Raw genomic sequence first — 11,357 nt, 5'->3', positions numbered from 1 at the left:
TCACCGCGGGGAGGAACAAGGAAGCTCATTAGCACTGAAAGTCCCCCCTCCCCCCATCAGGCCGAGGAGCCTAAGCATCCGTGTACTTTACAAATGAGACTAAGGTCCTGCTGCTGATGGGAACTTTGCACAAAAGAATTAGTTTCTGACTGTCGCCCTGAGAAATATGTGCAGACCCACACATGTGCAGATACATTCACACAAACTGATAGGACTGACTTGCAGTCACAGGGACAGGCTGCAGTTGGGGAGGGCTCCTGCTCTACTGAGTTCCAGGTGGATTTAATTTCACCCTCATTTCTTTTCTTACAATGTGACGTTTCTCCCCTCCCTTTTTTTGTTTAAAAAAAAAAAAGGAATTGAATCCAAAGCTTTTATCTTTTTTATTTCCTTAACTGCACATCTTCACCCTCTCGTGCTCCCCTGCTGATTTAAGAGATTTGTTTGGTTCAAGGATTTAACGTGATTCTCTTGCCAGATTTCAAGGAAGAAAGATTTAAAAGAACAAAGCTGAGGGGGGGAAGGTATCTGTTTGGAAGACAAGTTAAAACACATTTCTTAAAATGAGATTAATAACAGTTTAAAACTTTGCCAAACAAGAATATTTTGCGGATTCTTAGTCCTTTTAGAAAGACTTTATTTTATTGCTACTTAAAGAAACCTAGTGGTTCTCGGAAAGTACAACACACACATGGTCACACACACACACTCAGAAACTCACACAGGCACCAAGGTGTAACCTCTCACCAACTCAGTGCTTATCACCCAGTCACTTTAGTTGGTTCTCCCCAGGACTTGTGGGCAATCCACTACCCAGAGCCTCATAGGAGCCAAGAGGCTTTGCTTGGAGGAGCACTTCCCACCGATGTCCAGGACTGATTAGAAACCAAGCGAACACCGGGGGTCCCAGCCTGGCCACTCCAGATCAGAGATGGGACCAGGCACCTCCGTCACCACCGCTGGCTTCGGCCTGGCACCTCTCTAGCCGAGCAGATGCATTCCCGTGCCCAGGCTCTCCCAGTGCGTATTTAGGGAGATGTCCCCTCCCCCTGACCTTTCCCTATCAGAAACCAGACTGTCGCCTCCAGCTCAGTCCCCGAGGCTGCGGAAGGGGGGCGGGAGGAGGAGCTGGGCAGAGGGAGGACGGCCCGACTTGGGTCCGCCTGCCCTATCACACAGACATCTGTTCTCAGTTTCTTCCTCTTTATGATCGCTACAGATGACAAGGGGGAGTAGAGCGGACCGAGGCGGAAAAAAAAAAAAAGTTGTGTCATAAAGATATAAAACGGTGCTGTGACTCACCTGCTGTTAGCCGCAGGTACGGGTTTCGTGGCAGCGTCTCCACTCTGCTAGCCAGGAGCCCGGATCGGCCTAACGTCACTCAGCTCGGCTCAGACGGCCGAGTTTCTAGTGACGGGGCAAAAGTGGGGCTTTTTCCTTTATCAAGCCTGAAGACCGGGGCGGGGGCGGGGGAGTGGGAGTGGTGGAGGGAGTCTGTATTTTCCAGTCTCCCGCGGTTGAACTTTAGGTCAGGAATCAGAAGGGCGGGGGCTGGAAGCTGGCAGAAGAGTAGGAGGCAGGAGGGGCTCGGGACGGGGCCGCCGCAAGGGCCTCCGGAGGGTCGTGGGTCCCCCTGGGGAGACCCTGGGGTCATGTAGCCGCACTTCCCCGCAAGCCCGGCCTCCAACGCCACCGCCCCCAGCCCTTCTCCGGCTGCGACGTTCTCATCCAGAACCCTCGCTAGACCGCCCGGCCCCGCCTATTTTTCTTTTTTCCTCTTCCAAGGGGGGTCACACACACACACACACCCACCACCCCATTTCCTTCTTCCCCTAGCCTGTCGGCTTAAACCAATTACGCCGCTTGGCAAACAAAGTGAGGGTCGGGTTTGGGGGAGGGGGCTAGGCGGGAGGGGCGCAGGGGGCGCGCGCCGCGGCGGCGTGGCTGGGCGGGAGGCGCGGCGGCTGGACTGGCGGGCGGCCGCCTCGCAGGTGCACCTCGGGCTTTGTAGGTGCGAGCGTCTTTGTGCGGCGGACAAATGGGGAGAGGACGAGGAGGTGGGCACTCGAGCGACGTAAGATCCACATCAGCTCAACTGCACTCATCTCGCAGAGGCCGCCCGCTCACTTCCCGCGGAGGCGCTCCCGGGCGCCGCGCTCCGCGGCCGCCGCCTGCCCCCTCCCGCCCTGTTGCCGCCGCCGCCGCCGCGCACGCCGCGCCCCGCAGCGCCTGGCTTCCTCCTCGCTAGGGTGGCGTTGGGCCGACGCGGGCGCTCAGTTGACTGCAGCTACTCCGCTCCCCGCCCCCCGCCCCGCGCGGCTGCCAGTCGCTTCGCACAGGGCTGGATGGTTGCATCGAGCAGGGTGGCTCCAGGATGTTAGGGGCTGTGAAGATGGAAGGGCACGAGAGCAGCGACTGGAACAGCTACTACGCCGACACACAGGAGGTGAGAGGCGGGCAGCAGGCGGGGGGTTCCTGGAGCCCGTACTGGGGGAGGTCGGGCGAGGCAGGCCCCCGACTGGGGGCGCCTCCTCTGTGCCACCGGTGCCTACCCACCGGGTTTAGCCCAGGCCGGGCCTGGGCCGGGCCTGGGAGCCTGATCCGCAGCCCCGCCGGGGAACTGGATCCCGGCGATCGGCGCTCAGAGAGGGCGAGACGGTTTTAGGAAACTCTGGCTTTGAAAACACGCGCTCTGAGACGCACTTGCCTCCTCCCTGCCGAGAGCGGGAGCTAGAGCCCGGACCCGGGTCCCGAGCGCGGGTTGGCGGGCGGGCGCCGGCACGAGTTTGAGGCAACTTTGAAAAAGCCAGAATTAGCCCTCAGGGCGGTCTCTTCCTTCCGCAGTTGGATTCTCAGATGTCTTCTGATGAAAGCGCGCAGCCGCTAAGTTGAGCGTCTTAATAATGAAATGATTCCGAAATTTTGTAAAACTTCAAAAGCCGTTTGGGCAGAAGTGTGCTCCTTCCTCTCTAGAACCGCTGGGTGGCGCTAGTGCGAGCTGACTTTTCCTCCAGCACTCCGGGCGGGCGGAGAACCTGTTTCTCTTCATTGTCCCCTTGGTGGCACGTTCATGTGGTTTATGTGCACAAAGGGATTGCGAGGAAAACCAGGTACAGGCAGGACCACCACCTACTAAAAGTATTTGTCTGGAAATAGCTGGTGATTACCCTTCAATAGTTTACCATTATTGAAAACGTTTACTGAAACTGCCTTGCATAATCTTGGGAAGAGGAAAAGAAAAGTAAAAAATACTTTAAGACATGGACAGAAAAATATAAAATCAGGAAGTATTTTCGTGGTAATTAATTTATTTGTATTTTTATATGTATATATTCACAAACTTACCTCGAGTTTATTTGCATACTACAGCAGAACGTGTGCCTAGTTAAATCTGTTCACCTTTTATGTTTTCAAATAAAGTCATATTTTCTGATGAAAATAAATTTAAGGATATCATTAGTTTTATTAAATAACAGAAATAGTTTTTATAGTTCTGTACTCTATATTTTTTAACATATCTAGTGCATTCTCAGATTGCTATTGATAAGGGTTTTCTCCTACTGATGATTTAAGAAAGAGCTCAGAACTCTTCCTCAGGTTTAATTTAGATACAGTCATCACCAGTCACTAGTCAGTTAAATTCTCTATGAAAAGAGCTTCTTTACAGGTTAAAACTGGGAATTAGAAAGTAGAATAGCATTAAGAGAAAATAAGCGGACTTTGATTTTGGAATTGTAAAGTATTTGAAACTATTCGTATATAGTTTGAAAAGCCAGGTTTGAGATTATCAGCGGCAAAATATCAGAATGTGGAAAAAATATGATTATTTCTACAAATTGTGTCACCAAAATTTTCAAGCCTTAGGGGCGTGGAAATAGGTAATGAAATTAGTGCAAGTTTATGAATGGCTATAAAGTCATGTTAAAGTTAAATGTATGTAGTGCCTTGATATTATTATGCACCCTTCCCTACCCCTTCTCCTATTATAGATCTATTTTTTTATAGATCTATTTTTAATTTTTTTCCAAAAGTTAACTTCTGAGTATTTTTTCCCTTTTAAAATTACAATTGCTACAAGTAGATGGAAAACACTTCTAAATATAATAAACAATAAAAAGTCACCATTTGGTGAAAACTGCTAAGACGGTAAAGCCAGTTGTTTGGAAATGTTTGGTCATAAGGCCATAGATAATTTGCTCTATCAGGGAGAGTTTAATTAACGGCCACCCCGCGCTGCCCAGGCCGCTACGTGGTCAGCAATGCCTGGCAGGCTTAGGTGAGATGTGTGCCGAGCTGGCGCTGTGGCCCTACTGGGGGCGGAGGCGGGGCTGCACCGCCATACACATCTTACCCTTAAGGTGGAGTGAATAAGCAAAGGATCCGAGATTAATTCTGTTTTCGGAGTTTTAACTCCTTTCAACCAAAAGGGCGCTTTGCCGAGGCCAGGCTGGGGTGGAAACTGGGATACCGCGTGGCATGGATAGAGGCGACGTAGGGGCCCTAGAAGCCGGCCCCTGAGCCTGGCGTGTAAGGCGATTACACATCTTCCTGGGGACATATTTTCTGTGAGCTCTTGTCTTTCATGCCTGCGGAGATAGGATTTTTCCCCTGCCGTGCAAGACAACTCTTTGCGGGTTCTGGGGAGGGCGCCCGACGGTTTGCCCCTGGTGGGGAGTCCTATGCTTTGCAGAAATGCTCTTCTCTTGTTTTCGGATTTGCCCCGGCCGGTAGGCTGCCTGCGCCCACTACTAACTCCGCCCTTCGGGGCCTCTTCACGCTGTCTCCGCTCCAGGCCTACAACTCGGTCCCGGTCAGCAACATGAACTCGGGCCTGGGCACCATGAATTCCATGAACACGTACATGACCATGAACACCATGACCACGAGCGGCAACATGACCCCGGCTTCGTTCAACATGTCCTATGCAAACCCGGGCCTTGGCGCCGGCCTGAGCCCCGGGGCGGTGGCTGGCATGCCGGGCGGCTCTGCGGGCGCCATGAACACCATGACGGCGGGCGTGACGGCCATGGGGACGACGCTGAGCCCGGGCGGCATGGGGGCCATGGGCGCGCAGCCCGCGGCCTCCATGAACGGCCTGGGCCCCTACGCCGCTGCCATGAACCCGTGCATGAGCCCTATGGCGTACGCGCCGTCGAATTTGGGGCGCAGCCGGGCTGGTGGCGGCGGAGACGCCAAAACTTTCAAGCGCAGCTACCCACACGCCAAGCCGCCCTACTCGTACATTTCCCTCATCACCATGGCTATCCAGCAAGCGCCCAGCAAGATGCTCACACTGAGCGAGATCTATCAGTGGATCATGGACCTCTTCCCCTATTACCGGCAGAACCAGCAGCGCTGGCAGAACTCCATCCGCCACTCGCTCTCCTTCAACGACTGCTTCGTCAAAGTGGCCCGCTCCCCGGACAAGCCGGGCAAGGGTTCCTACTGGACTCTGCACCCGGACTCCGGCAACATGTTCGAGAACGGCTGTTACTTGCGCCGCCAGAAGCGCTTCAAGTGCGAGAAGCAGCCAGGCACCGGGGGCGGCGGCGGCGGCGGCGCCAAGGGCGGCCCTGAGAGCCGTAAGGACCCCTCGAGCGCTGCCAACCCCAGCGCCGACTCGCCCCTTCGTCGGGGCGTGCACAGTAAGGCCGGCCAGCTAGAGGGCGCGCCGGCCCCCGGGCCCGCTGCCAGCCCCCAGACTCTGGACCACAGCGGGGCGGCGGCGACAGGGGGCGCCTCGGAGTTGAAGACTCCGGCCTCCTCGGCTGCACCTCCGATCAGCTCCGGGCCTGGGGCACTGGTATCTGTGCCCCCCTCCCACCCGGCGCATGGCCTGGCACCCCACGAGTCCCAGCTGCACCTGAAAGGGGACCCTCACTACTCCTTCAACCACCCTTTCTCTATCAACAACCTCATGTCCTCCTCGGAGCAGCAGCACAAGCTGGACTTCAAGTCATACGAGCAGGCACTACAGTACTCGCCCTATGGCACCGCATTGCCCGCCAGCCTACCCCTCGGCAGCGCCTCGGTGGCCACGAGGAGCCCCATTGAGCCCTCAGCCCTGGAGCCAGCCTACTACCAAGGTGTGTATTCCAGACCCGTTCTAAACACTTCTTAGCTCCCTGGGACTGGGGGTTTGTCTGGCATGGCCATGCTGGTAGCAGGAGAGAGAGAGAAAGAGAGAAATCAACAGCAAACAAAACCACACATACCAAGCCGACAGCAGCATAGTAAAATCCCAACTATTTTTATTTTATTTTTTTTGTGCACAATCTTTCCCCCAGTACAAAAGACTGTTACTTTGTTACTGTTGTTCCGAACGCTTTGTGTATATTATTACAAAAAAAAACAGCCCCAAACCAACAAACATTTTTCCTGCAAAGTTTAATGATCCACAAATGTATATATATAAAATCCTCCTACTTCCTTGTCCCTCTCCCTTTCTTTCCTCTTCCACCTGCAGACGTGTTCTAGTCTGTGCAGGATTTATTTAAAAAAAAGAAAGATGGTCAAGCTTGTAAAATATTTGTTTGTGCTTTTTTTTCCCCTCCTCACCTAACCCCCATCCCCACATACACACACACAGGAGTTTACAGGTCTGTGGCAATACTCTTAACCATAAGAACTGAAAGGGTGGAAAACAAGTAGACACTAGGGCTGTTAAAAGTATTGAAGGACAATGCTGCCATTATGCAGCAAATCATAAACAGATTATAAACATCAGAGCCACTTGTTTTTCAGCTTACATTTCAGATACATTCAGATAGCAGATGTCTTAAAATGAAATACATATATATCATATATGAACTTATTTATGCACATGCTCAGCTATGTACATCTTCCATATATTTACATAACATACAGAAGTGATAGGTAGGAGATATACACGCTCTTGAAAGAGTTGCCTGACCAAGAAGTTACAAAGACACCCTCCTCCCCTCCTCTCCACCCATATATAGCTCTGGGAATCAATTCCTCGAGAATTGCCCTCCTCAATAACTCTGTTCCTTGCTTTGCAGAGGGCCATGGTCTTATCATTCTGAGGTCACATAATGTGTAAAATTAGCTTCTATGTATCCATACCATTTAAAGGATATTTTCTCCAGAAAAAAAGGGAATATTACAATGTTAGAGGAGAGATAAGTTATAGGGAGATGTATTTCAAAATTTGGTCCAAGATTCCAAAATCCAGTTGATTGTGGTCATTTTAATTATTGCCATCATGTGCTTGTTTCATTCAGTGTTAATGCACTTTTCACAGTTGGACATGGTGTTAGTATAGCCAGACGGGTTTCATTATTATTCCTCTACGCTTTCTCAATGTTAATTTATTGCATGGTTTATTCTTTTTTTCTTTACAGCTGAAATTGCTTTAAATGACGGTTAAAATTACAAATTAAAATGTTAATTTTTATCAATGTGATTGTAATTAAAATATTTTGATTTAAATAATGAAAATGATAAATTTTAAGCTGTGGAATATGTTCTTGATCATTTGCAGTTAAGGACTTTAAATAAACCAAATGTTAACAAAAAGAGGATTTCTGTTATTTTCCTTAATTAAATACAAAATAGATATTTTGAATATGATATTTTTCAAAGTCCGGGCACTGAATATAAATGACAAAAAGGAAAATAATCTAAAAATTTTGTTTTGTTTATGTTTATTATATGAACATCTAGCTAGTAAAAAGCAATTAAGGAGATTCAATAAAAGTTGATAAATAAAAAGATAGATAAACTGATTTAATATTCCTAAGAATTGAGATTTTTAAGATTCTTTATTCCCAGTAATGTTTACTTCAATTTTTGACAAGGTCTTAAGCCTTCTGTGCTTCCTTTGAGCCTTTCCACAATAAACTCATATTATTATTTTAACTACCTTCCCCCCTTCCCCAATGTATCATTTTCCTTTATCTGAAAAGTATTCGAGTAAGAATAAAATATCAGATGTAGCTGATAAAATTAAGTTGTCTACCACAGAGGATCCAGAACCCTCTTTTTATTAAAAGAGCAGCAAAATTTAACCATCATGGTAGCTTTAGAGGGGGCCCGGGGAGGCCTGAGTTAATTCATTCCTGCAGGGGAAGCTTTGTGCCACCAAGACATTTCAGGGTTGCAGCTATTTTGTATTTTGTGAAGATATTTTTTTAAAATATTGTTTCTAATTTTTTTCCTGAGAGCTTAAAACTGATGATTTGTTTGCCTTCTAAGAAGCTTTTAAATGCAGCTTCACACCCCTACAGTTGGTTGAGATCACAAAATCATTAATCTCCTTTGATAGTAGGCTCACTTTCCAGTCCACCTATTTCTTTGTAAGTCTCGTTCGGATTGACATCAACAATAACAACACCAGCCCAAGCAGAGGCTGGCCTGCCTGAGCCCTTGTGTATGAACTCCATCCTCGCCAGGGCTTGAACTTGGACAGCCTTTACTTTGATCGCCCCACTCCTTACCGCGGACAAGATAAAAAGAGCTGTGTGAGTCCCTTAATTATCGCGTAATTGCCTCCCCAGATGAGAGAAGGGGTGCCATGTAGCACTTGAGAAAAATCCAGAGATCCAACCCCCGCTCTCACTTCAGCTAATGAAAGGAGATGGAAATTACTGGTTTGAGTAATTTCACAATCTAATTTAGAGGCCTCTCGGAAGGACGTCAAAGTCTCAAAGAGGAAAAAGCTTTCAATCCCAATAGTTATTTATATTTATACAACGGGCAAACGTTGGCAAATTTGAATTCCAAAAGTAATATAAAGGCGTGAGCTTGGGCCTCGGAATTTTACCCGGCCCCACTGAACCTAAATCGTCTAACTTTGTTCCCTTCCCTCTCTTTAACATGTTAATAATATCAGTGTCTCGCATTCACCCACCAGGCTAAAGTCGGCCTATTAGCTCTTGCTCTTACTAAGCGGAAACTTTTTCAGGGTTTGCGGCGGCCGAGGCGCCGCGGGTTTACGGCCGAGGCCACTTTGGAGACCTGCCTGGGGAGCTAGCCCTGTGGGTGGCGGGGAGCGGGGCTCGCCTCGTAGGCTTCTCACGCGATTTTCTGACCGCTCCCTCAAGCCACCTCTGGGCGATGCCATCTGCGCCCTGTGCGTTAGGAAGCGCGCGGGCTGGGGTCGGGGCGGCCGGTTGCCGGGTAAGGAGGGCAGAGAGAAGGACCGCAAGCATCTCGAGGTGACAAGTGCAGTTAGTTCTTCATTGTTCGGGCATTTTCCCCTCCTAGCGAATAAATCTTCTGTTGAGCCCGAGACCTAAAAGTCAACAAAGAAGGCCAGGCGCCTTGTTACCGCTCCTGCGGCTCCAACGTCCGCGCTGCCGCGGCTGCTCCCGCTGCGTAATCCCTTCCTCGGAAACCCGGACACACAAACGCCGGAACGCCCGGGGCCAGGGCGCCGCGCCCCAGGGCCAGGAGGAAAACATCTGTGGTTTCAAGGAGTGCTGGGACCCTCCCGTAGCGCGCCGCCTTCCCGCGACCCCCTCCCACCTCCCTTTTCGTCCTGGAGCGTCTATATTTCTTCACCTCGGAGGCTCCTGCAGAAGAGGGCCGGAAAGGGGATGCTGATCCCTCAGCTGCGGTCCACCGGACTCGCTTTATTTAGGAATTTCGCCCGAGGTGGGGGAGGGGTCTCTAGAGGGGAGGGAGGGAGGGAGAAGGGAAAACCTTCTTTTAGACCCAAGTGCAAAGCTCCGGAGGCCCTCAGATCCACTGACTACGCCACCGAGCAAACATTTTTAGAAAACAAGAAAAATGTTTTGAGAGTGAGTATAGTGGTGGGGAGGAGAGCTTCAGATATTACCTTCACCTTGTCCCAAACGGAAACATTTTTTTAATTGATAAAAAAAAAGACAACTAAATTTAGGGAAGAAGAAAAACTCACCAGTTCTGCTCAGAAACTACACAACTTAGAAGTGTTCCCAAGTAGAAAGCAGCTCAGTGTTTCTTGCGCGAGAGCTAATACAGTGTTTAAACCAAAGATAAAATTTAATTTCCATTGTCCCTTGGTGATCCCCTCATTGTAGAATAAACTGGTGAGAATTATTATGGGAGGAGGGATTAAACAAACAAAATCCTATTAAAGTTCTCAACTTCTGTTTTCATTTTCTGAAAGGTAGATACCTGACTGATTTCACTGAAAGTATAAAAAACATTATTTTACTCAGGAGTCTAACAGATTTGAATAAACCATAGCAGAAAAGAATTCCTGGAGTGATAAAATTTTAAAACTTTGTTGTTTTGTCACTTTAAAAAATTGATCTCAATTCCACGAAAATGCTTATTACATTTCTTTCCAGAAAACTTCTGTGATCGATACAAATTTCTTTCAGTGGAGGCCAATGTAGGAGACCTGTAGCCCAAATTAATTAACCTTTCCTCAAGATCAATTGGTCTTCTGTTGATTTAGCAGCAATATTGTAGGACATTTAGCTATAATGTATTTTAATGTGATACCTCAATATGTCAAGAGGAAAAGCTCATTGAAAAGATAAAATTGCTTAAATTATGTAATGGATGTTTAATAAATTTGTAAAAATGTTTTACTTTCAAAAATTAAATGTTAATTGCTTATTTGAATTGTAGTAAAATGTGTTTGCAACTAAATGGAGTTAAGATAATGTCTAATTACTTCAAGGTAATTACGTGCAAAAAAGGTGATTATTTTTAAGCTACCTTGGGCTAAATAGGAAATTAAATTATGCTGAAATTTAGAAATAAGATGTTCCTGAACCGAAAGAATCATTGGCATCTGCAGAAACTCATGAGAGTAAAAATGTAATTAAATGAAGTAACTTGGAAGGTTTTACAATCTTACTAATTAAAAATACAATCCATTTGGGAAGATATAAGGTTTTTTAACAGAAGCCATTTATTCAAGTTTTATTTTCTACCAATGATCCAATTTACTATATCCAAATAACATTCAATAACAGATTACTTTAAATATTCTGACTTTTTCTTCAAATAGTAAAGTTTGAGGCCATAATGTTTCCATTGGTGTTTCTCTTTTTAGATCCTAGTCTAGCTCGGTTCATTGAACTTTGGACAGCTCAGACTGCAGCCCTCACCTTTTTTTTTTTCTTCTCCAGCCATCATACTAGTAAGCAATTTGGGGCTGGAAAATACCCATTCAGTTCAACTTTAACTTGTAAAATGCATGCATTTTCCTACTTATAAATATACTTTTTAATCTAAGAAAGGGGAAATCCTCACTTGCTACCTTTCTTTTTCTAACTTCCTCATTTCTCCAATTGTTAGCTGTGACTGCGCAGTGTAAGAGCAGAGCTCATGATGAGCGTGAGCTCCCCTCTGCAGCCCTGGAAAGTGAGGAGCATCCCTCCTTCTAGATGCCACTT

At 47.7% G+C, this 11,357-nt stretch overlaps 1 protein-coding gene across 1 annotated transcript; it reads left to right on the top strand.

Moving 5' to 3' along the window:
* The first annotated feature begins 2,104 nt into the window (after positions 1-2,104).
* FOXA1 (forkhead box A1) lies at positions 2,105-6,503 on the top strand. The gene is made up of 2 exons (XM_029238333.1): positions 2,105-2,446; positions 4,793-6,503. The coding sequence occupies exons 1-2, from the start codon at positions 2,375-2,377 to the stop codon at positions 6,119-6,121; spliced, it is 1,401 nt and encodes a 466-aa protein (XP_029094166.1). The 5' UTR covers positions 2,105-2,374; the 3' UTR covers positions 6,122-6,503.
* The last annotated feature ends 4,854 nt before the right edge of the window (positions 6,504-11,357 follow it).

Source organism: Monodon monoceros, unplaced genomic scaffold, assembly GCF_005190385.1.
Source record: "Monodon monoceros isolate NGI ecotype Baffin Bay Population unplaced genomic scaffold, NGI_Narwhal_1 Super_Scaffold_21, whole genome shotgun sequence".
NCBI classification, from domain to species: domain Eukaryota; kingdom Metazoa; phylum Chordata; class Mammalia; order Artiodactyla; family Monodontidae; genus Monodon; species Monodon monoceros.
Note: the sequence above shows the minus strand (reverse complement) of the source record. Positions and strands in the feature narration are given on the sequence as shown.